Below are 20988 nucleotides of genomic sequence, written 5' to 3' on the forward strand. Positions count from 1 at the left end.
CAGACAACAGGACTGCATTACTACCCTAAGGACATAACATCCTTGCTCTTGGGCAACCTAACGAGGTCGCCATATGCAACTTGTCCTGGGAACTATCTACACACCAGTCTTTAAGCCATACAAGGACACCTCATGTTTGTCAGCCAAGGGATATCACCTGATAGAGCCTTCCATACTATCTTCCATGTTGGAGACCACATGGCGCTTGGCTTTTCCACATTGCTAGAGTATAAGCATCTTGAGGGAAAGCATATTGTAACCCTGTTGGGTGAGTAGAGAGGGTCTGGCTCCTAGTATAGACACAAATGTTTGCTGAGTGACTTAGCATTTTGCAGGCCTGAAAGACAGCCCAAGACACCAAATCTCCAGTCATCCAAGTCGACTACATCAAAACAACAACCCCCCTTGGATGTACACGTTGTGATGTATGGACTTAAAATTAGTTTTCTAAAAAAAATTTTTGGTAAAAAAGACAATCTCTCTTTTGGCAATGAAAACACATCACATTTCGTTCAGTTTCTTGGTTGTTCTCCTTTGTAAAGTTCTATCTAGTCAAACGTAATCATATATGATAACCCTCTTTTATCTTTATTTCAAAAGGTACTCACACCTCGTATTCTCTCAAAATGTTGAGTGGCTTAAATCTGCTGCCAACACCTAGATTAGTTTGAATGTAAAACGGTCCTATTTATGCAATCATTTAAAAATGAAAACAGTTTGCCACAAAACATACTTTCAGTCTTTGCCATATGATTCAGTTGCAGCCTGTCTTTAATCCTCCTTTGGAGCTGTTAGGTCTGGGATGATGCAATAGTGACAATCATGTCCTAAAAGAAACCCTTGGAACCAAGCATGACCACCATGCGTCCGAGTGCGACCCAGGGTTTGACATTCTCATGGTGTCCCACATCCCCCTCCTTAAAAATCAGAGAGGGGAAAAGTATAGTCACCGGCATTTTTTTCCAACTCATGGGCATTGGCCAAATGTACATTATGTCTCAACTCTCACTAAATCTCCATTACAGTGTCTCTTAGGTAAATCTGAGCCAGCGTAGAGCCAGCAAGCACATCATGGCTCACCCCTTTCTCCCCCCATCTCTCCCCACTTCCTCAGCTCCACCAGGGCCCCCGTGACACATATCAGAAGCACAGTATCAGAAGCGCACTGAATGGCAAAGCCAAACTAGGTCGTGTTCTTTCCACCTAACTGCGCCATGTTATTTAGGTTTGGCCCATAGTTGTTGCTTATTCTCCTGGGTTCCTTCAAAGCCGCCTGGGTCTCCTGGAAATGGTAGCCGAGCGATGGCTCTGTCCGTACAGTGGCCTTGGAGACATCACCCTGCCCCCTACCGTAAGTGGTGTTTCTTGAACTGGGGCCCATGTCGTTGGGCTGGTCCCAGACCAATGCTTGTTTACCTCCAGCTTCCTGCACACAGGGTAGGTTAGCAAGGTCTTTGTGTCACTGCCCATGTTCTGCTCCCTTCATTTCTCACTGACGCACACTTGAGACATGGACAGGGAGGGGGAAGATGAGGTGGCAGAGTCCAGGCTTCGGTGCCACCTTTGGAAGCCATGGTCTTGGGACTGAAACCACAGTAATTCATAGCACACCTAGAAAATCAGATGCTTCCTCTAGAGCAAGTAGCAAAGCCAGGGTGATTCGTGGGCTGCTCGAATAGCCCCCCCCCCCCCTTGGAAATCCCACTGGGCTAACTGGGACAAGCCTGGGAAATAAGTTTGACCAGAGGAGAGAGGAAGACCAGGCAGCCAAGATGGCTCTAAAGTATTTTGGAGATTTTATTTCCTTATCCCACCCTTATTCCTCACCCTCTAACATGGCTTTTGGATCTTCAGTTGGACACATTTAAAATACAGAGACAGGGGGCGCCTGGGTGGCGCAGTCGGTTAAGCGTCCGACTTCAGCCAGGTCACGATCTCGCGGTCCATGAGTTCGAGCCCCGCGTCGGGCTCTGGGCTGATGGCTCGGAGCCTGGAGCCTGTTTCCGATTCTGTGTCTCCCTCTCTCTCTGCCCCTCCCCTGTTCATGCTCTGTCTCTCTCTGTCCCAAAAATAAATAAAACGTTGAAAAAAAAATTTAAAAAAAAAAAACAAAAACACTTTTCTAACATACAAATCTTTTTTAATTTTTACTTATTTTTGACAGGGAGAGAGCGCAAACAGGAAAGAGAGAGAGACACACAGAATCCAAAGCAGGCTCCAAGCTCCGAGCTGTCAGCACAGAGCCCTATGAAGGGCTCAAACCCACAAACTGTGAGATCGCGACCTGAGCCAAAGTCGGATGCTCAACCGACTGAGCCACCCAGGGGCCCCTATAAAATGTTTTCAAATGTGCTAGCCAAATAGTTAAAAGAAACAAAGCGAAAGTGAATTCTATTACTTTTTTCCAGCCTAATCTCTAAATCGAAAGCTTTTGAACATGTGAGCGCTATCCGTTAAGAAAAGGAGCAGCGTGGACGCAGGTCTACTTCCAGCCGCCTGAGAAACAAGAGGGTCCGTAAAACCAACCCGTTTTATGGGAAGTGGAAAAGTGGACCATCACAAAAGCTACCTGGCAGACTGAGCCCACAACAGAGCCAGGGCGCTCGGGTTCTCAGAGTCCCCGCACAGGCTGACCGCCCCCGTGACACAAGTGGACACACGGAGTCCTTGTGCAGACTCTGTGGAGTCACAGAACCCCCCCGGAAGGACCCAGAAATGGACACGGGAGCACCGAGAGAATAGGGATGATGTTCGGATATGGCTACTAGTCCAGGGGCTCGCTGGCTAGTCAAGCAGGTAGTTCAAAAGAGGCTCAGGGTCCCTCCCTGGCCCAGAACAGATCAAGGAGACCAGAGGAGACAATCTGAGGTTGTTTGAAAAGATTCTGATCAAGAATCTAGAAGACCTGGCATGGGCACCAGGCCCCAAAGTCATGGTAGAAATTCCCCCCAAGATGGAAGTTTTCAGGAAACCTTGTGCTTTTGTGGACTCCTGGTGGCAGCGGCCAGTGGGTCCGTGTCTCCTTTTGGAAGGGGTGGCTTCAGAACCGAAGCCACAGCCATCCGCAGTATACTGGGAAAATCGAACGCCTTTTCCAGTTGCATTAATGCTCAGACGAGGGACGAAGCCAGGGTGGTCTAAAGAGCTGTCTGTTGGTCCTTCTCTGAAAATTGTACACATTGCAGCCAAGAGCCAGTCCATGGTCTCACGGGATGGCCAGTCCATGTGGAAAACTCTGACTTGGAAATTCTAACTAAAGTAATTGTCCAAAATCATCCCTTTCTGGGCTTTTTCTCCCCCCCTCCCCCCACTTCCTTTTTCTTTTTCTTCATTGGTTTCCCTCTGGTCCCATCAGTGGAGAAGCTGTACTTGTATTTCTCATTACTTCTGAGAGGGCCATCCACGTCGGAGCCAAGACCCCTCAGTAGGAGAGCGCTCCCGAGGTCGTCTCCAGCAGCATGGACGACAGCTTCACGCTTCCCTCTCTCCTTGTGAACGAGACCCACTGCGCCTGGCTGATGCAACCCAAGTTCTTCAGGGTCTTCATAAGATCCCGGCGGAATCTCTCGCCCACAAAAACATAGAGCACGGGGTTCAGGCAACTGTGGAAGAAGGCGATGGTTTGAGTGACCTGGAAGCAGATGTCAATATTGGTGGAAATGGCACAGTTGGAAATGAACATGGCGTAGGCATCGATGGTCTGCACCAACAGAATGCAGTTGTAGGGGAACTGAGATAGGAAGAAGACAGTAAGGACGGTGACGGTCACCTTCAGGGCCTTGTGCTTGGATGACTTCTTGGCTTGTAACAGAGTGTGGATGATGATGGTGTAGCAGCAGGCCATGACCACGAAAGGAAGGAAAAAGCCCAGGACGACCTTCAAGGTTAAGACCACCGACTTCACTTTGGTGCTCTCGTCACTAGGGTAAACCATGGTACAAATGGTAATGCCAGATTCCTTCTTGAGTTGACTATACAGGATTTCGGGGATGCAGAGCATGGCCGCCAGCACCCAGACAGCAAAGCAGACCATTTTGCTGTACACGAGCCTTTTCTGCCTCCAGGTCTGCGCTTTCATGGCCTGAGCGATGGCAATGTACCTGTCCACGCTGATGCACATGATCAGCAGCACGCAGCTGTAGAAGTTCATCTTGTACATGCTGTTGACCACTTTGCACAGGAAGGTGTGGAATCTCCACTGGTCCGCGGTGGCAATGGCCCAGAAAGGAAGCGTGGCGAGAAAGAGGAGGTCAGCAATTGCCAGATTCAGGAGGAACATGTCGGTCATGGTCTTCACTCTCGTGCAGTACCAGTAGACAAGGACGACCAGACTGTTGCCCAAGGCGCCCGCGATGAACACGAGCCAGTACAAGGGCGGGAGGAAGTAGCTCGCAAACTGCCGGACGTTGTTTTTCTTACAGTAAAGTTCAGGGAGGTTTAGGTAGTCATCCAGAGGAGACGTGGGATGGTAGCTGTAATCGTCAGACATGTTAGAGACAAGACCCTGCAAGGAGACACCAGACACCATCAGGTCAAGGACGATCCTTCAGAGGATCTCAGAACGGCAGGGGCCCGGACCCCGTGACCCTCCCAGCCCCCAAAATCTGCGACGAGGCAGAGAAATGCATGCAGGGCAAGCAGGAACTTCTGAGGGCATCTGCCCACATCACAACAGATTTATACAGTCCATGACTATCTCTCGCACGCCTATTCCGTGTCAGGTACTGCGTGCATGCCAAAAACACAGTAGTGGGTAAGTCAGATGTGGTTCCAGCTCTCGCAGAACCCACCTGCTGGTGGAGGGCACACATGAACAGTTACAGGACACATGACAAGTGATCGGATGTGGTAGGACCCCCTTGGGACCAATGATGGGCACAAACCTGTATTGAACTCTGAATGATTCTGATTTCTACTCTCTATTCCATTTTTTTTAAGTTTTTAAAACATTGTTTTTAATGTTTATGTATTTTTGAGAGAGGGAGAGACAGAGTGCGAGCTGGGGAGGGGCAGAGAGAGAAAAGGAGACACAGAATCCAAAGCAGGTTCCAGGCTCCGAGCTGTGCGCACAGATCCTGACGCGGGGCTCGAACTCACAAGCTGTGAGATCATGACCTGAGCCGAAGTCGGACGCTTAACTGAGCCACCCAGGCACCCCTCTCCTCTCTATTCCATTCTTCCATAAAGGTCCTCAGAGGCTCCTAAACTTTTCTGGGTCCAGATTCTTCTGAGCCTTCTGCAAACTATGTATCCTCTGCTCCTGAAACAGCAACACACACACACACACACACACACACACACTCACACGCACACACTCATTCATACCCTTTCACATACATGCACAAGCACTGGGACAGGTTATATAGCTTTCAGGATCCCTTATTCAAACTTTGTTAAGAATTCTAAGGGGCGCCTGGGTGGCTGAGTCGGTTAAGCATCTGACTTCAGCTCAGGCCATGATCTCACGGTTTGTGACTTCGAGCCCCGTGTCGGGCTCTGTGCTGACAGCTCAGAGCCTGGAGCCTGCTTCAGATTCTGTGTCTCCCTCTCTCTTTGCCCCTCCCCTGCTCATACTCTGTGTCTCTCCCTCTCAAAAATAAATAAACATTAAAAAAATTTTTTAATAAAAAAAATAAAGATTTCCCTCCAGCTTCAGCCATTACCCAGAAACCCAGTGTCTTGGGAGGACAGATTCCCTGGGAGACACATATTTTGGTGAGGATGCCAGGAGACTTCTCCCAAAGCCAAACCTGGCAGCCTGGCATCGTCGTGGCCCCCCAGGGAGGTTGTCCCCTGAGAGGTGGGGCTTGCATAGACTTGGAGCAAAAAGAACTTTTAGGGTGGGAAGGAAGAATATGAAGAACACAGAGACCCCAAGATGGGGATCAGTGTAGCTTTAATGGGTCGGCACGGTGACATTTTGGGGAAAAGTCATCCGCTCGTGCAGATGAGCAGGTGTTAACTGTGAATCCACACAATGAGTAAGCGTGAAACTGCTTTTGTAGAGGTTCTTTTCTTTTTTTCTTTTCTCTTCTTTTTTTTTCTTTTCTTCCCTTCCCTTCCCTCTTTTTCCTTCCTTCCCTCCTTCCTTCCTTCCTTCCTTCCTTCCTTCCTTCCTTCTTTTATTTCTTTTTTACATTTTTTGGGGGTGATCAAATACTTTTAAGAGACTGTCACATGCACCTGAGCCCCAAGCTATAAATCCGGGAGAGAAACAGCGTCCCCATCCACAGATACAGCCCCAGGGGGTGGCGGGGGGAAGGGGGGGACCTCAGCATTTCCAGTGCCCCAGGAGACCCAGCCTTCTCCACTGCCCAGTAAGCGGGCACGACCACCACTCCCCAGCGCTGACCCCCAGAATGTGTCCCGCTTGAAGCCCAAGGCGTGTGTTCTCCGGTTGGCTGAGGGTGGAGGGCCCGGTGGTCCAGCATAGAACTATATTTAGTTAGGGACTCCCCCCCACCCCCCGCAGGCATATTTTAAAAGTGGTTTGACTCACACACAAAAAAAACCTAGATTTGTATACGTGTCGTCAAGGCCACATTTGTTGTGAAGACCAAGGTAGGCCTACATCATCCGTACAAGATGAAAGGTTTGGCTGCCTTTATGAGGAAGAGTCCACCTCCCAGGCTAGGGGAGTCCTGGGCAAACGTGTCCCCCCACCATGCTGGGACTCGCGCTTCTAGCTCTAGACATGCGCGATGGGTATATATCCTTTGGATGTTAGACACGGTATCCTTCGAAAACTTCCCAGCAGACGTAAACGGCACTATTTACCAACGTATTTTATTCGCCATAGCTGGGGTGCCTAGTGCATGCCAGACCCAGTGCCGACGCCGTGACGTGCGTGTGTGACGTAATCCTCACATTTCCAGGGCAGGAAGACCTCTCTCAGATGAGGGCTCAGGCTTCCATGAGGACTCTGAGATAATGAATTCCTTCCTTCCAGCTCGCCTGCTCTCTGAGCCGTCCTAGAGACACTGTTCTTGCTGGAGAAGCTACCTAGGCAGGCTGCTCTCAGAGCCTTGCACAGCAGGAAGAGATCCCAGGAGATAATCGGTGGAATGACAGGCTAATCTGCATGTTTCCAGTCTATTTCCCATCCAGGAGCCCATGCCAGAACCTTCTAGTTTGGGCAATGCCTAGAACAACTTCCCACATTCTGCCGGGCACCCTTCCTAAAGTCTCCATCAAGGTGGTGTCTAAGGAGCCCTCGTGGGGTCCACTCTCTCCCCTGAGAGCAGGGCCTCCAGGGGCTTCTTCATAGACATCTGTGTCCTACTCACTAAGACCTACCCAAGACGTTAGGCCTTTAAATACAAAGGAGATGTGAAGAAAGGCTTTCGTATCTCTTGAAGAATAGGGAAGGGTCTCTTTTTCCCTCATGAACCATATCAGGGCCCCTTTTTAATTGGGAAGCTCAGCCAAGCTTGTAGCCCAATTACTGTCACCAGACAAGAGCCCTTAGGCCAGCTCTGCACAGTAGAAACGTACAGAAACCCCAGGCTAAGCTTGGTTAAAGAAGCAAAAAGAGGGGCACCTGGGTGGCTCGGTCAGTTAAGCGTCCAACTTCGGCTCAGGTCATGATCTCACGGTTCATGAGTTCAAGCCCCACATCAGGGCTGTGCTCACAGCTCAGAGCCTGGAGCCTGCTTCTGATTCTGGGTCTCCCTCTCGCTCTGCCCCTCCCCTGCTTGCACTTTGTCTCTCAACAATAAATAAGTGTTAAAAAAAAATTAAAAAATAAAAAGAAGAAGAAGCAGGGCCAAGCATCAAGGGCTAAGCATCTTCTGGGGCAGGAAGAAGGCCTCCAGATTTTCAGGAGCCTCCTGCATTGACTCAGGTTATCTCCGGAAGGCTGGAAGGCTTCTATCAGCCCCAGGCCCGTCGCCTGCACCTCTAGGCAGAGAACAGGGCCAAGGGCAAAGCCCGTGTCCTGTGAGGCCACATCCCTTATTTCTTCTCAGCACTAAAGTGGGCACCTGCATGGGGGAAGGGGTGCGGGAGGGAAGATGGTGGGAGGGAGGGAGGGAGGGAGGGAGGGAGGGATGTGAGCTAGTCAGGAGGAGCGGGAATGGCCGGCCTCCGTCTCTAGGGCGCCCTGTCCCCACACTTGAGGAAGTAAGACTTCCAAACGGTAAGACCTGGATCTCAGCGCCTTTGACAGTTGTCTACAGGGAGCACCCTGGGGATGCTATGGGCACTGAGAGCATTCTGCGGGTCTCCTCCTCCAATTCGCCATGACCCTGACCCCTCCCCCACCCTCCCAGCCTCAGTTTCCTCATCCGCAAACATGGCTCTGCCTTCACTGTGAAGTCGAAGGAAGGCAGCGTCCTGGGTACTGACCGGCACACAGCCCTTCCTGGTTCTGATTCTGGTCAGAAAAGTAGACTTACCTCGTTTACTTCAGCAGATCCAAGTTAATCGTCTCTTTTATTGTTAGGTATATGCAGCAATACACATGCAATACTAAACATCATTAGCGTGGCATCGCCGACTTGTCTAAGGTCAACAATTGCGACCACCAAGCTCCGTGGACCTTGGAACTCATAGACCAGTGTACCTTGAAGGGCAGTCTGTTAGCCCCACTAAGAAGGCTTGATTTCAACCACCGACTTGTAAAACCCAGACTTTCTCTTTGAGAAAAGCAAAATTAAACCAGTTAGATATTTCTGTGAGGCGTTTATGAGGACGGCAAAAAACGGAGCAATCTGATGTGATTCTGTCCTTGATTACATTTGGCTACAAAATCCCAAATGACTCTCTGGATGATGGCTTTACCCAGTATTTTCGTTAGCCTCTTTGTCTCGTTCAGAGAAATATAGGCTCTTATGTGGTTTTTGAAAAGCCTATGTCCTGTTGTGTAAGAGACAGAACTGATGTGCTCACCACAGGTTTATTCAAAACAAATGATGAGGGCACCCGGGTGGCTCAGTCGGTTAAGCGTCCGACTCTTGATCTTGGCTCAGGTCATGATCTCACAGTTTGTGAGTTCAAGCCCCGTGTCGACAGCAAGGAGCCTGCCTGGGATTCTCTCTCTCTCTCTCTCTCTCTCTCTCTCTCTCTGCCCCTTCCCTACTCATGCTCTCTCTCAAAAATAAATAAATAAATAAACATTTTAAAAAACCCACAAATTCAGGGTTGTCCCATATCCTCCTTTGTCTTAGTTTCCGAACAGACACATCCAATCATAAAAACTCTTACCTGTTAATGAGATCTAAAATAGTGTGTTCCTCTCACTTCACCACAAACCCTGAGGCTCTTCTGGTTTTTCATGTTTGTAAAGCCCTCTGTGCTGGCGTTGGCCGCCCATATGGGGCACTGCTCGGTAGAGACCTTACCCCTGGGAACCCACACAGAGAAATCTCTCCTCCACAGCAGGTTCCTTCCCACACCACCCCCCCCCAAAAAAAAAAACAGGCAAGATGACAGTGCATTTCCACAAAAAAAAAAAGGTGGGGGGAAACTATTCCATGCTCATTGATTACAAGAACAAATATTGTTAAAATGTCGATACTACCCAAAGCAATCTACACATTCAGTGCAATCCCTATCAAAATAGCACCAACATTCTTCACAGAGCTGGAACAAATAAGCCTACAATTTGTGTGGGACCAGAAAAGACCCCGAAGAGCCAAAGCAATCTTGAAAAAGAAAACCAAAGCAGGAGGCATCACAATCCCGGACTTCTGGCTATGCTACAAAGTTGTAATCATCAAGACAGTATGGTATTGGCACAAAAACAGACACTCAGATCCATGGAACAGAATAGGGAACCCAGACATGGACCCACAAAAGTATGGGCAACTCATCTCTGACAAAGCAGGAAAGAAAATCCAATGGAATCAAGACAGTCTCTTCAGCAAGTGGTGCTGGGAAAACTGGACGGAGACATGCAGAAGAATGAGCCTGGACCGCTTTCTGACAGTGCATTTCGAGGAGCCTGAGGAACATGGCGATACTCACTGTGAGTTCTGTGGGCACCATGATGGATCAGATGCAAGCTTGCTTCTAGGAAGAGAAGGCAAAAATCAAAAAGAGGTCTGTCTTATAAATGAACAGTAATAGGGGCGCCTGGGTGGCGCAGTCGGTTAAGCCTCCGACTTCAGCCAGGTCACGATCTCGCGGTCCGTGAGTTCGAGCCCCGCGTCGGGCGCTGGGCTGATGGCTCAGAGCCCGGAGCCTGTTTCCGATTCTGTGTCTCCCTCTCTCTCTGCCCCCTCCCCCATTCATGCTCTGTCTCTCTCTGTCCCAAAAATAAATAAACGTTGAAAAAAAAAATTAAAAAAAAAATAATAAAAAAATAAATGAACAGTAATAAACGCCTAACGATGGAGACTGGAGGTTATATCTGTTTGTCCTTGTGCAAAAAATATAAAAATCCCAGGCGAGAGTTACAGTCCATATTACATTGACACCAAGCCAAATATTCTAGATTCCCAAATGATCTTGGTTGTCAACGTAGAAACGAGAGAAACCTCTCCCCTAAGAGCCCTTTTGGGGACTTCATGTTTTCCCAGCGTTCTTTTTACCTGAGTTCATTTGCTCTCGACTCTCAGGATCTGTTTTGCTAAATGCCCTTATTTTACCAACCAGGGGGCTCCCGAAGATCACAGGACAGAGGTTGGCTTGAGACCTCTCTGGGCCCCAGCACCTACCTACCTGCTTCATTTGTAAGCCCAGGATGGGAAAAGGGGCCCTATTTCCTGGAAGTCCCAGATTTGGTTTAGCAAAAAAAAAAAAAAAAAAAAAAAAAAAAAAGGCAGTTCCCTAATGCGAAGGGTCTCCAAGCTGACTTCCATAAATCTCGGCTGTTGTGCGTATGTGTTTTGAATCTCTGTAAACCCACCCCTGTACGACTAAGGGAACAATAGCTTACTTCACTCGAGGACGTGTCTCCGCCTGAGCCGGGCATTTCTTTTTATATTTTTAGCAAGGAAAAGTTCCCAAGAAACACATCTAGCACCACACCCCAAGTTTTCAGAATAAAACAATTCTCCTTCATAGATTCAACCCTCACCTGTGGGTTTCCTTTCTACAACACAACATCGTGACTCATCCTCCTTTTCTGAGAGTGTGGTGGTTTTGAGCACCTAACGGTGGTACAACCACTTTGGAAAACCGTTTGTCAGTTTCTTAAAAAGTTAAACATAAGGGCGCCTGGGTGGCTCAGTCGGTTAAGCGTCCGACTTCAGCTCATGTCATGAGGTCAGAGTTCGTGAGTTCAAGCCCCATGTCAGGCTCTGTGCTGACAGCTCAGAGCTTGGAGTCTGCTTCGGATTCTGTGTCTCCCTCTCTCTCTGCCCCTCCCTTGCTTGTGTTCTCTCTCTCTCTCAAAAATAAGTACATAAACATTAAAAAAAAAAGTTATACATACACCCAGCACGTGACCTAACCATCCCCCTGCGATGTCCTTCCCGAAGAAAAACGCAAGCATGTGTCCACACGAAGACTGATGCAGGAATGTTCATAGCTGCTCTATTGCAATAGCAATTACTGGAAATAACCCAAATACTGGATACCCTATCCATTATCAGGAAGGGATACATGGACCGTGGGCATAGCCACACAATGGAATCAGAATGAACAACTGATACTCACAGTCATACGAATGAATCTCAAAATAATTATGCTACGTAAAGAAGCCAGACCAAAGCACGCATACAGCGTGATTCCACTTACATAAAATTCTAGAAAATGCAAACTAATCTAGCGTGAGAGAACACAGACCAGTGATTTCCTGGTGAGAGAGGGAGAAGAGGCGGGGGAGGGTGTGAGGTGAGCGAGGGCACAAAGGCTCACAAGGAAGCCTTCGGGGGTGACACATATACTCATGATACTCATTATGTGAAAGTTTCACGGGTATACGTATGTCAGAGCTTGTAGTCTGCACTATAAATGTAGTCTTTTGTAGTTGGACCTCAGTAAAATGACTCAAGTAAAGAAAAGAAAGTGAGTGAGAGCTAAAGGAAATTTTCTGGCTTACTTCCCTCCTCAGAGTCCTATCTGGCCTTTAGCAGGTGGGGAGGAAGGCAGCCAGAACTTCTTCCTTGAAACCTTCTTGCCAGCTGCTTCTTGAAAATGCCTTGGAGTGCCTCGTGCCATTCTCACGGAACTGAGGGCTCAAGATGAACTCGGGTTTTCAAGCTTAGATTAGAGAGATAGACAGATAGATAGATGATAGACACATAGATGATAGATAGATAGATAATAGACAGATAAATGATTGATAGATGATAGATGAGATAGATAATAGATAGATAGATAATAGACTTATAGACAGATACATAGATTGGTTGATTGATAAATTGATAGATGGCAGATACATAGATAGATGATAGTAGATAGATAGATAGATAGATAATAGGTGGATAGATAATAGATTAGAGATAAATAAATAGACTGATAGATTGATAGATGATAGACACATAGATGATTGATAGATAGATAGATAGATAGATAGATAATAGACAGACAGATAGATGATTGATAGATAGATGATAGATGAGATAGATAGATAATAAATAGATAGATAATAGATTGTAGACAGATATATTGATAGATTTATAGATGACAGATACATAGATGATAGATAGATAGATAGATAGATAGATAGATAGATAGATAGATAATAGGTGGAGAGATAGATAATAGGCAGATTAGAGATAAATAGACTGACAGATTGATAGATGATAGATGATACAGACAGATAATTTATGTGTATACGCACATGTATTTGTGTTTCACACACATTTCCTGGCACTGTCCCCCGAGGGCCCCAAAACAATGACCCAGCAGACAAGCACCTAGTGCCCTGATCTTGGTCTCTAAATACCTTCTTCCACCGAAAGGAAGCAGGACTCTGGAGAAATGTCTGATTCCACAGCTAGGGCAATTGCAAGATGCACCCAGAACTGATTTTTTGCATCAGGAAGCAAGCAGGTGTTCCAAGGACCAGGAGGACCCGCCAAAAGGACATAGCTGCCAACTCGATGGGGCTCCCGCCAGCCAAATCAGAGGCAACTTGGGCACCAAATTAAATCACGATGGCCATCCTCGTAGCACGTCCAACTACGTGAGGATCCAGGAGTCCGTACTAATGAAAATAAATGAAAACACGAACAAAGAGGTGAAAAACCTCTTCTCGCAGTGCCAACTAATACATATATAAAGGAATCCTGGGATTAGAAACTCGCCAATGGCTGCTGAAATTAGCGGGTGGATGTTTGATGAGGAAAGGGTGTTTACCTCCTCTCAGAGGGCGACTCCCCAAATTACATACGATCCCATTGACTTTACCATCCTCTTTTTTTTCCTCCCTGAATCATGCTCCGAACCAATAAATCATTTTTTGAAATACCCAGTTAACTTTGGATCTTCCTCACTCAGCTCGTTTAATTTTATTACAGCTTGGGGAACAGAGAGATTGGTTTTCGAGACATTAATTAGCCAGAAAAAACCACATATATTTCTAGTAGCTGCATAAAAAGACTTGAATATTCGGGAGCCTGGGGGGCTCAGTCGGTTGAGCACCCAACTTCGGCTCAGGTCATGATGTCACTGTTCATGGGTTTGAGCCCTGCGTCCGGGCTCTGTGCTGACAGCTCAGAGCCTGGAGCCTGCTTCAGATTCTGTGTCTCCCTCTTTCTCCGCCCCTCCCCTGCTCATACTCTGTCTCTCGGTCTCTCAAAAATGAATAAACGTTAAAAAAGAAATTTAAATAAAGACTTGAATATTCGCCGGATAACATCAACGAAAACAAGCTCCCAAGGAAAGAAGCCACATAAAGAAGAAAGAGTGGCTTTGGTTATGGTTCGTTATAGCTACTTAGTTTTAGGTTGAAAATAAAGACTGATGATGATGATATTGGTAAGGGTTTGGGGAAGAGACCTCCACATTGCTGTGGGGAGTATAAATTGCGTGTCCCCGTGCTCTCCAGCCTTCAAGGGCCGGCAAAAAAAAAAAAAAAAAAAGTCACCTCCTTAATGAAGCCCTCCTGGGTTTCCCCAATGCTGGAGACAGGATGGTTGACATTTGCACCTCTCCTGCCCTCTTGCCCTGTGCAACCTTCTCGGAGTATTAAGCTCCATCTGTCAAATTTACAAAGCACAACAGCCCTGACTCAGCACTTCATCTGCTGGGAACATGTTCTATTGCTGTTTTCACAAAAGAGCCTAAATAAAGATACGTATATGGAGATGTATGTGGCAATTTTTTTGCAGAACAAAAAAAACCGGAAACAACCTAAATACCCAACAATTGGCAATATTCTGATACAGCTTTCAATAAAACACAAGGAGCCCGGGGGCGCCTGGGGGGCTCGGTCAGTTAAACATCGGACTCTCGATCTCAGCTCAGGTCATGATCTCTCGGCTCGTGAGTTCAAGCCCCACCTCGAGCTCTGTGCTGACGGTGTGGAGCCTCCTTGGGATTTTCTCTCTCTCCCTCTCTCTCTGCCTCTCCCCTACTCACTCACTCTCTCTCAAACTAAATAAGTGAACATTAAAAAAAAAAAAAAACCTACAGAAGTCACCCATAAATGGAATAAAATAGACCTCACGCTGATTATAAGGAGGTCACCAAGAGTATTAGGTAGAAAGGCAAGGTAGAAGACTGTGTTGCACGGTCTTTAAGGAAAAAAATAATGTAAAAGTTACACACTTCACTGCTCATCAGTACTGAAACATTTTCTGCAAGGAGCTTGAACAATTATGACCCGTGGAAAGTGAGACTTTCGGTTTTTTTCCTTTAGGTTATGTAAACTATTTAAATATGTTCCTTTGTGCATGAAATTTTATTTTAAGAACTATCATAAAAATAACTTGTCAACCTTTTTTTTTTTTTTTAAGAAGCCCCAGTTCTCTTCCCTTCCGTACACCTGTTTGCAGATCTCATCCCCAGGAGGTACCCACAGCTGCCCCAGTGAAGGGACTGAAAGGCAGTCAGGACTAGTAATCAAATTCTCGGCAGCTTCGGTTTGCAACTTTGAGAGCCTCCATCAGCTTTCCGTGAAGGTTTCTTTTTCTGCTATGATAAATGTGTTTCTGGCTCACGGAGACACTGCTAATAGGGGCCCCTGGGTGGCTCAGTCGGTCAAGCGTCCGACTTCAGCTCAGGTCATGATCTCGTAGTTCGTGGGTTCAAACCCCGCGTCGGGCTCTGCGCTGACAGCTCGGAGCCTGGAGCCTGCCTCAGATTCTGTGTCTCCCTCCCTCTCTGCCCCTCCCCGGCTTGTACTCTCTCTCAAGAATAAATGGATGTTAAAAAAATATTTTTTTTAAAAGAAAGACGCTGCTGACGGCTCTCCACGTATCCCCTCTCTCCTCCATCAGAATACTTTCCAAAGATTTCATTGCACCAGTTGCAAAGTCTCCAAGCTCGCTTTCATTTTCTCTTCGGCCCTGAGAAGGAGGCAAACACCCACACACAACAAAGCGTACTGAAAGCAGGCCCCTCTCCGGTCTGCTGGGAGTGCTCTCTGGCTTCTGGCTCAGTGCGGCCCCAGTCTCTCCCCGGTGGTGCTCCCGGTGGCCCCATTACGGTTCTGCAACCGCTGGGATCTGCGAAGCCTGCCCCTGTGCTATAGCATAATGGGCTGAGGTGGGGGGATCACGATGGACCCCCGTTTGAAAGCCCCCGTGTGTCCCTTGGTCCAGCCCTTTCTGCCTGGGAGACCTTGGCAAGAAGTGACATGCCTAGTTTCCTCAGCTGTAAAATGGAGGTGAGAGCCCAGCCTCCTGCAGGGCCCCGTGGCAAAGGTCAAGTGCAATGCTCTTTGCGGAATGCAGAGAGCTCTGTGGGAAGGAGAGGGAACATGCTTCATCCCCCCCGCCCGGCTCACCCCTGCAATGTGTCTTGACACCTGAAACACCTGCTTGGCTTGAACTCTGTATGAGACATGATCCAAGTCGTCTAGAAGCTCACGTTCAAGGGTAATGAGCTCCTCATCGCTGCAAAATACCAGCAAGGCTAAATGCTACGAGTCGCTTTGGGAATTAGGAGGCAGAAGTCATGACTCCAGTGCAACTCGGGAGGGCTTCCCTGAGGAGGTGACACTTTTGCTGACCCCTTGAAGGCTGGAGAGCATGGAGACATGCAATGAGGGGAGGGAACCCTGCTCGAGGACAGGGAAACATATCAACAAAGGCATGAAGGCCAGAAAACAGGAAGCGTGTACAGGAACCTTGGTGGGGGTGGGGGGGAAGGGAGGGCTGCTAATTCATTTAAAAAAAAAAAAAAAAAAGAACCTATGAGAAAAGTTAGGCTGACATCCATTACTGCCCCCGGCCATGCGTTTTTGCTCCCTGCCGTCCTTAGATAATCACCACGAAGATCATCACCGAGGGGCACCTCGCTGGCTCCGTGGGTTGAGCCTCCGACTCTGGTTCGGGTCATGATCTCACAGTTCGTGAGTTTGAGCCCCGCATCGGGCTCACTGCTGTCAGCCTGTCAGCGCAGAGCCCGCTTTGGATCCTCTGTCTCTCTCTCTCTCTCTGCCCCTCCCCTGCTCGCTCGCTCTCCGTAAGTGAATAAATAAATAAAACAAAACCATCGTGGAGCGTCTGCGGCTGCAGCATTTTCCCGTCCCTGCTCCCTGTAGCCAGTGAATTGGATACAGATACTGACGGCAGTCAGGAATTCAGGTCTCACTTCCACGTTTGTCCGACTCGCTACACTGAGATTGAATCATCTATTTGTTGGTAGCTCTGCCCGCCACCCCACCCCACCCCCCACCCCCCGCACAAAAGTGGGGTCTCTGAGCCGTCTCTCGGGCCGGCTGCTCGCCAAGCCTGGGTCGGGCGCCCGCCTCCCTGCCCCCCAGCAGACGCTGCAGCCTGTGAGTGGGGAGTCCTTGAACTTGGCCGGGAGGGGTGGGAGGGGGCGGGGGGGGGGGTGTGGAGGAAGCCTTCAGAGCAGATAGACGGATATGGAGAAAAGAGGCGTCGAGCTCCAGGGGCTGAAACGGCAGATGGACTTGGGCCTGTTCAGCAGGGGGAGGAGGAGATGGGCCGGGCCCTGGGGGGCTGGTGGTTGCCCCGCGTTTCCAGCTCTGGGCTCCTCAGTGGCCCTTCCGGCCCAGCAGCTACGGCAGGTGCAGAGCAATAGCGAACAGAGAACTGGAGAGGGTTGGGGTGTTGGGAAGGACACAGCCACAGTCACGGATGGGTCACTGAAAACGAAGCAGCTTTGCTTTTCTTCCGATTATAAAGGAGATTTTGCACGTTTCGTAATGTACCAGAAAAACCAAAAAAAACCCAAAGCAAATGTATACGGGGAAGAAAATAAACACCGCTCAAACACCCCTTGCTTGGGTCAGCCTCTGTTCGCTTTCTTTGCACTTTTTCCCACACACGCACCCTTAGTGGGAAGGGAATCGGACCACACAACCCATATTCTATCTTGCGTTCTCATAACCCCTCTTTCTGGTCCACGTTTCACGCCAGTGACCGCGGGGCTGTCATCGGACTGGATGGCTGTGGGGTGTTCTGTTGTCTGGCGATGCCACCCTTCACTTAACCAGTCACCGCTTAGAGCGGAGTTTTCTTGTTTCCGATTTTTCCCTGCTACGGAGAAGGCTGCCCCAAACATCCGTCCCGCGGGGCTGCCTCTCGGACCCGAGGACCTCCTGGGGGCTTCGCTTTCCCAGTCCTGACCCCCTTCTTGTCACCTGTCCCGAGCACCTGCTTCTCCCTCCTGTAAGTCACAAATCACAGAACTCACTGCCTCGAACCTTTACTTCACACGTGTGGGTGGGAGGGAGTCTTCTGACTCATCCCTGGAAACCTGGGCAGGCCGCTACCGGACTCGCCTTTGCCTTCCTGGAAGCTTCTAGCAAAGTGCCTGGGGCTCACGACCACTGAACAAATGAGTGAGAGCCTGGGTTTTAGAAGCCATCGAGGAAACACAAGAGTGGGGAGCACAGGAGACACCGAGAAGGGTGATACTCACTGTGGAGGGCAGCGGGAGATGCTCCGGGAGAAGGTGGGTCCCACCAGCTCCGTCGGGGGGCAAGGGCTGGCCTGCTCTCTGCCTGGGATGAGGGGCAAGGCTTCTACGAGTGTTGTGCAGGCAATATCGGTAAAAACACCAGAGAGGAAGTCAGGCCACCCCTACCTGCGTTGTCACTGGTGGGGTGGCCTGGGAGGGTGGGGAGCAGGGAGTCACCAGCTGCAACCTCAGCAATCAGCAGAATCGATGATTTGCAACCAGAAGTGAAAAGCCAAGACGTGCTGGGCTAAGGGAAACCATCTTCTCTGAAGACGCACACGCAGACCGATGGTCTACAAAAAGGTCTTTTCCTAGACAGCACGGCCACTCCAGGGAAAAGGGGAAAAGAGGGGCTGTGGAAAAACAAGCCTTGCCAGGCTACCGGTGTGGGTGTGCAAGGTTTCCTCGGGCGGTGTTGCCTGGACAGGCCGATGTGGGACCGTCTACTACCACGTAACCCCCTTTTGGCCTTGACAGGTGGACCTCAACCCACAGAGCTGGGCCAGCCGATGCGGTAGCTACTGGCCACGTGTGCCTTTTTCAGTTCAAACTAATTGAAATGAAACTAGTCCCGTAGTCGCACCAACCACATTATAAGATCTGGATAGCCACCCGTAGCTGGTGGCTTCCATGGCAGGCAGCACAGATGTCTAAAAATCCTATTGAACGGTGGCACTCCTTTAGAAAATCATGGATGTGATACACACCCAGGAACACGGGGAATGCTGGAGGGTCACAAACACCTTAAAACTGGGGTCAGATACGGTAAGATTTTATTTTCACGTAACTACCATACATCAGGTACGTAGACCCTGACAACACGTTTCATCTGATTAAGGTTGGGTGTTTCGATGACATTTTTTTTAAAAACCTAAGCATACACAGGGGCAGCCGGGTGGCTCGGTCGGTTGAGCGTCCGACTGCAGCTCAAGTCATGATCTCACGGTTCGTGAGTTCGAGCCCTGCGTCAGGCTCTGTGCGGATGGCTCAGAGCCCGGAGCCTGCTTCGGATTCCGTGTCTCCCTCTCGCTCTGCCCCTCCCCCACTTGCACCTTGTCTCTCTCACTCAAAAATAAAATAAAAACATTAAAAAAAGCATTAAAAAAAAAAAGCCTAAGCATACATGAAGTTATATTCTTAATGAAGCTCACAGGTGAAGTTTTCTGGCCCACAGCTATGGTAGGGCCCTCCGTCACAACACGGTCACACCCCCTTCTGGGCCCCAGGGTCAGGTGCTGTGCCTGGTAGTTGAAGGGTGTTTAGGGGATGATCATGGCCTAGAAGCCACAGCCCGTAACGTCTACTGTCTTTAACAGAGAAAAGACCCCAGTCCGTTCCTTGTCGTTATTGCAACAGAGGCCTCTCTCTCATTTTTGTTGTGGGATACAATCACGAGTGAAGACCGATTTCCTCTTTGCGGTACTTTTGTCATCCTGCGGACCCACCGGTGCCCTCTGGCAGAGTGGATCTCCCCGGACGCGTGGCCCCTCAATCACCATCCATTCATACAGAATAAAGTGACGCATTCGATGCATCTGGACTGATTATCTAAATGGGAAAGGCCAATGAACAGCACATCCGAAAGTTACAGACCATGAGCTGTAAGAACGAAAGCAATGGTTGATTCAGCAGCCTCGAGGGAGCCGTGAGTTCCCTGCTCTTGGCCCATATTCGTTGAACGTCTTGTCTAAAAGGGTACACCAGCCAAGGGCTCTGGCTCTCTCACTTCTACATTGGCAATTGTTGATGGAAAAGGAAGGGGCAATGGAGAGGGGGAAATGCTCCCTGAGCTGATCTTTGGCTGTCTTTCGGGCAGGCGGAGCAGGGCACTTTCTTGTCCCCAGGTTGGGACGGGGGCCTGGGGGAGTCCCAGGAGGCTGAGACACTGCTATAGACGCAAGAGGCCCCCGGGGCGAAGAAGATGCCGTGTTTCCACGTCCTCCCGACTCAAGCTGTCTCTTCGCCAGGTAAGGGCATCCCAGGTAGACACGGCCGGCCACCAGGCAGATGGGTGGGGTGAGGCTGGCGAGAGGAAGGGAAGTCGGGGAGGGGGTTCAGGGAAGAAGAGAGGGCTAAACGTGCTGTCGTGGGGAGACGTCCTCCTCCGTGTGGACCCTCGTGGTCCAGGTGAGGTGGGGAGGCTCGGGCAGCACCAAGGCGCGGCCGAGAGGAGGCCGGAGGCTGGGAAGGCAGGGAGGCGTGAAGAAGGAGAAGAGAGAGCCGACTTCTCAAAGGAGCCAAGACCAAGGTGATTCTTTTGGCCGCCACCCAGCGTGGGTGTATTCCTTGCAGGGAGCACCCCTGACTTTTCTGTTCCCTCTCCCTGTTTCGCCACGTGCAGCTAGAACTCAGAGCTGGGTGCTTCTGAGGTTGCCGACTCCCTTTCGCGGAGGGCATTTCTCTCTCTGTCTGCTACCTCCGTGAGGACGGGGGCCCGTGGCGTCTTGCCCGTGGTGCATCTAGGGGCTTACTAATCATCTTTTGACTGCATTAATGGGAAAGACAAACCTCACGGAAGTGCTGGGGGTGTCGAGCAGTGGCATCCAATGATCGAGCTTTTCCACGGTGGCGGGAACGTTCTAGATCTCTATTGTTCAGCAGGCAGCCGCCAGCCACAGGTGGCTGATGCGGGTCTAAACGGCAGTCAGCGTGCCTAAGAAACTGATATGTTGCATTGCACTGTATTTACTTTATCGCCGTGGGTTTAAATTTAAATTCAAATAACTCCACGGGGCTAGTGGCCACCATAGTGGCCAGGACAGGACAGGTCGACGCTGCAGCTAATATCTGTACCTTGGGATGGCTCAGTCTGATACAAGCCGGGGGCAGCCGGCCCAGGGCAGACCACTCTCCTCTCCTAGAGCACAGAGGGGCTTGAAGGGTAGTCCCTTCTGCCCCGGCAGCCTTAAATCCAGCACAGGCTTTCACACCATTGGTTTTGCAGGACACCTGTAGATTCTTTAAATTGCTCATGTTTGGAGACAGAGACACAGAGAGAGA

At 49.4% G+C, this 20988-nt stretch overlaps 1 protein-coding gene across 3 annotated transcripts; it reads right to left on the reverse strand.

The window, feature by feature from the left end:
* Nucleotides 1-2169: 2169 nt before the first annotated feature.
* On the reverse strand, nt 2170-18079 carry CCR9 (C-C motif chemokine receptor 9). Of its 3 annotated transcripts, XM_086698433.1 has the most exons (4): nt 17950-18078; nt 12836-13096; nt 9967-10011; nt 2172-4504 (listed from the first exon to the last, which is right to left on the reverse strand). In XM_086698433.1, exons 3-4 carry the CDS (start codon nt 9985-9987, stop codon nt 3422-3424), a joined length of 1104 nt encoding a protein of 367 aa, XP_086554559.1. In that variant the 5' UTR covers nt 9988-10011; nt 12836-13096; nt 17950-18078; the 3' UTR covers nt 2172-3421. The 3 variants fall into 3 exon arrangements, with proteins under 3 accessions (XP_086554560.1, XP_086554559.1, XP_025772290.1); XM_025916505.2 differs by lacking the exon at nt 12836-13096 and having other exon boundaries at nt 17950-18079; XM_086698434.1 differs by lacking the exons at nt 9967-10011; nt 12836-13096; nt 17950-18078 and adding an exon at nt 7541-7881 and having other exon boundaries at nt 2170-4504.
* Between the last annotated feature and the right edge of the window lie 2909 nt (nt 18080-20988).

This window comes from Puma concolor, chromosome A2 (genome assembly GCF_028749965.1).
Source record: "Puma concolor isolate L17-30 chromosome A2, mPumCon1.1.hap2, whole genome shotgun sequence".
Lineage (NCBI taxonomy): Eukaryota > Metazoa > Chordata > Mammalia > Carnivora > Felidae > Puma > Puma concolor.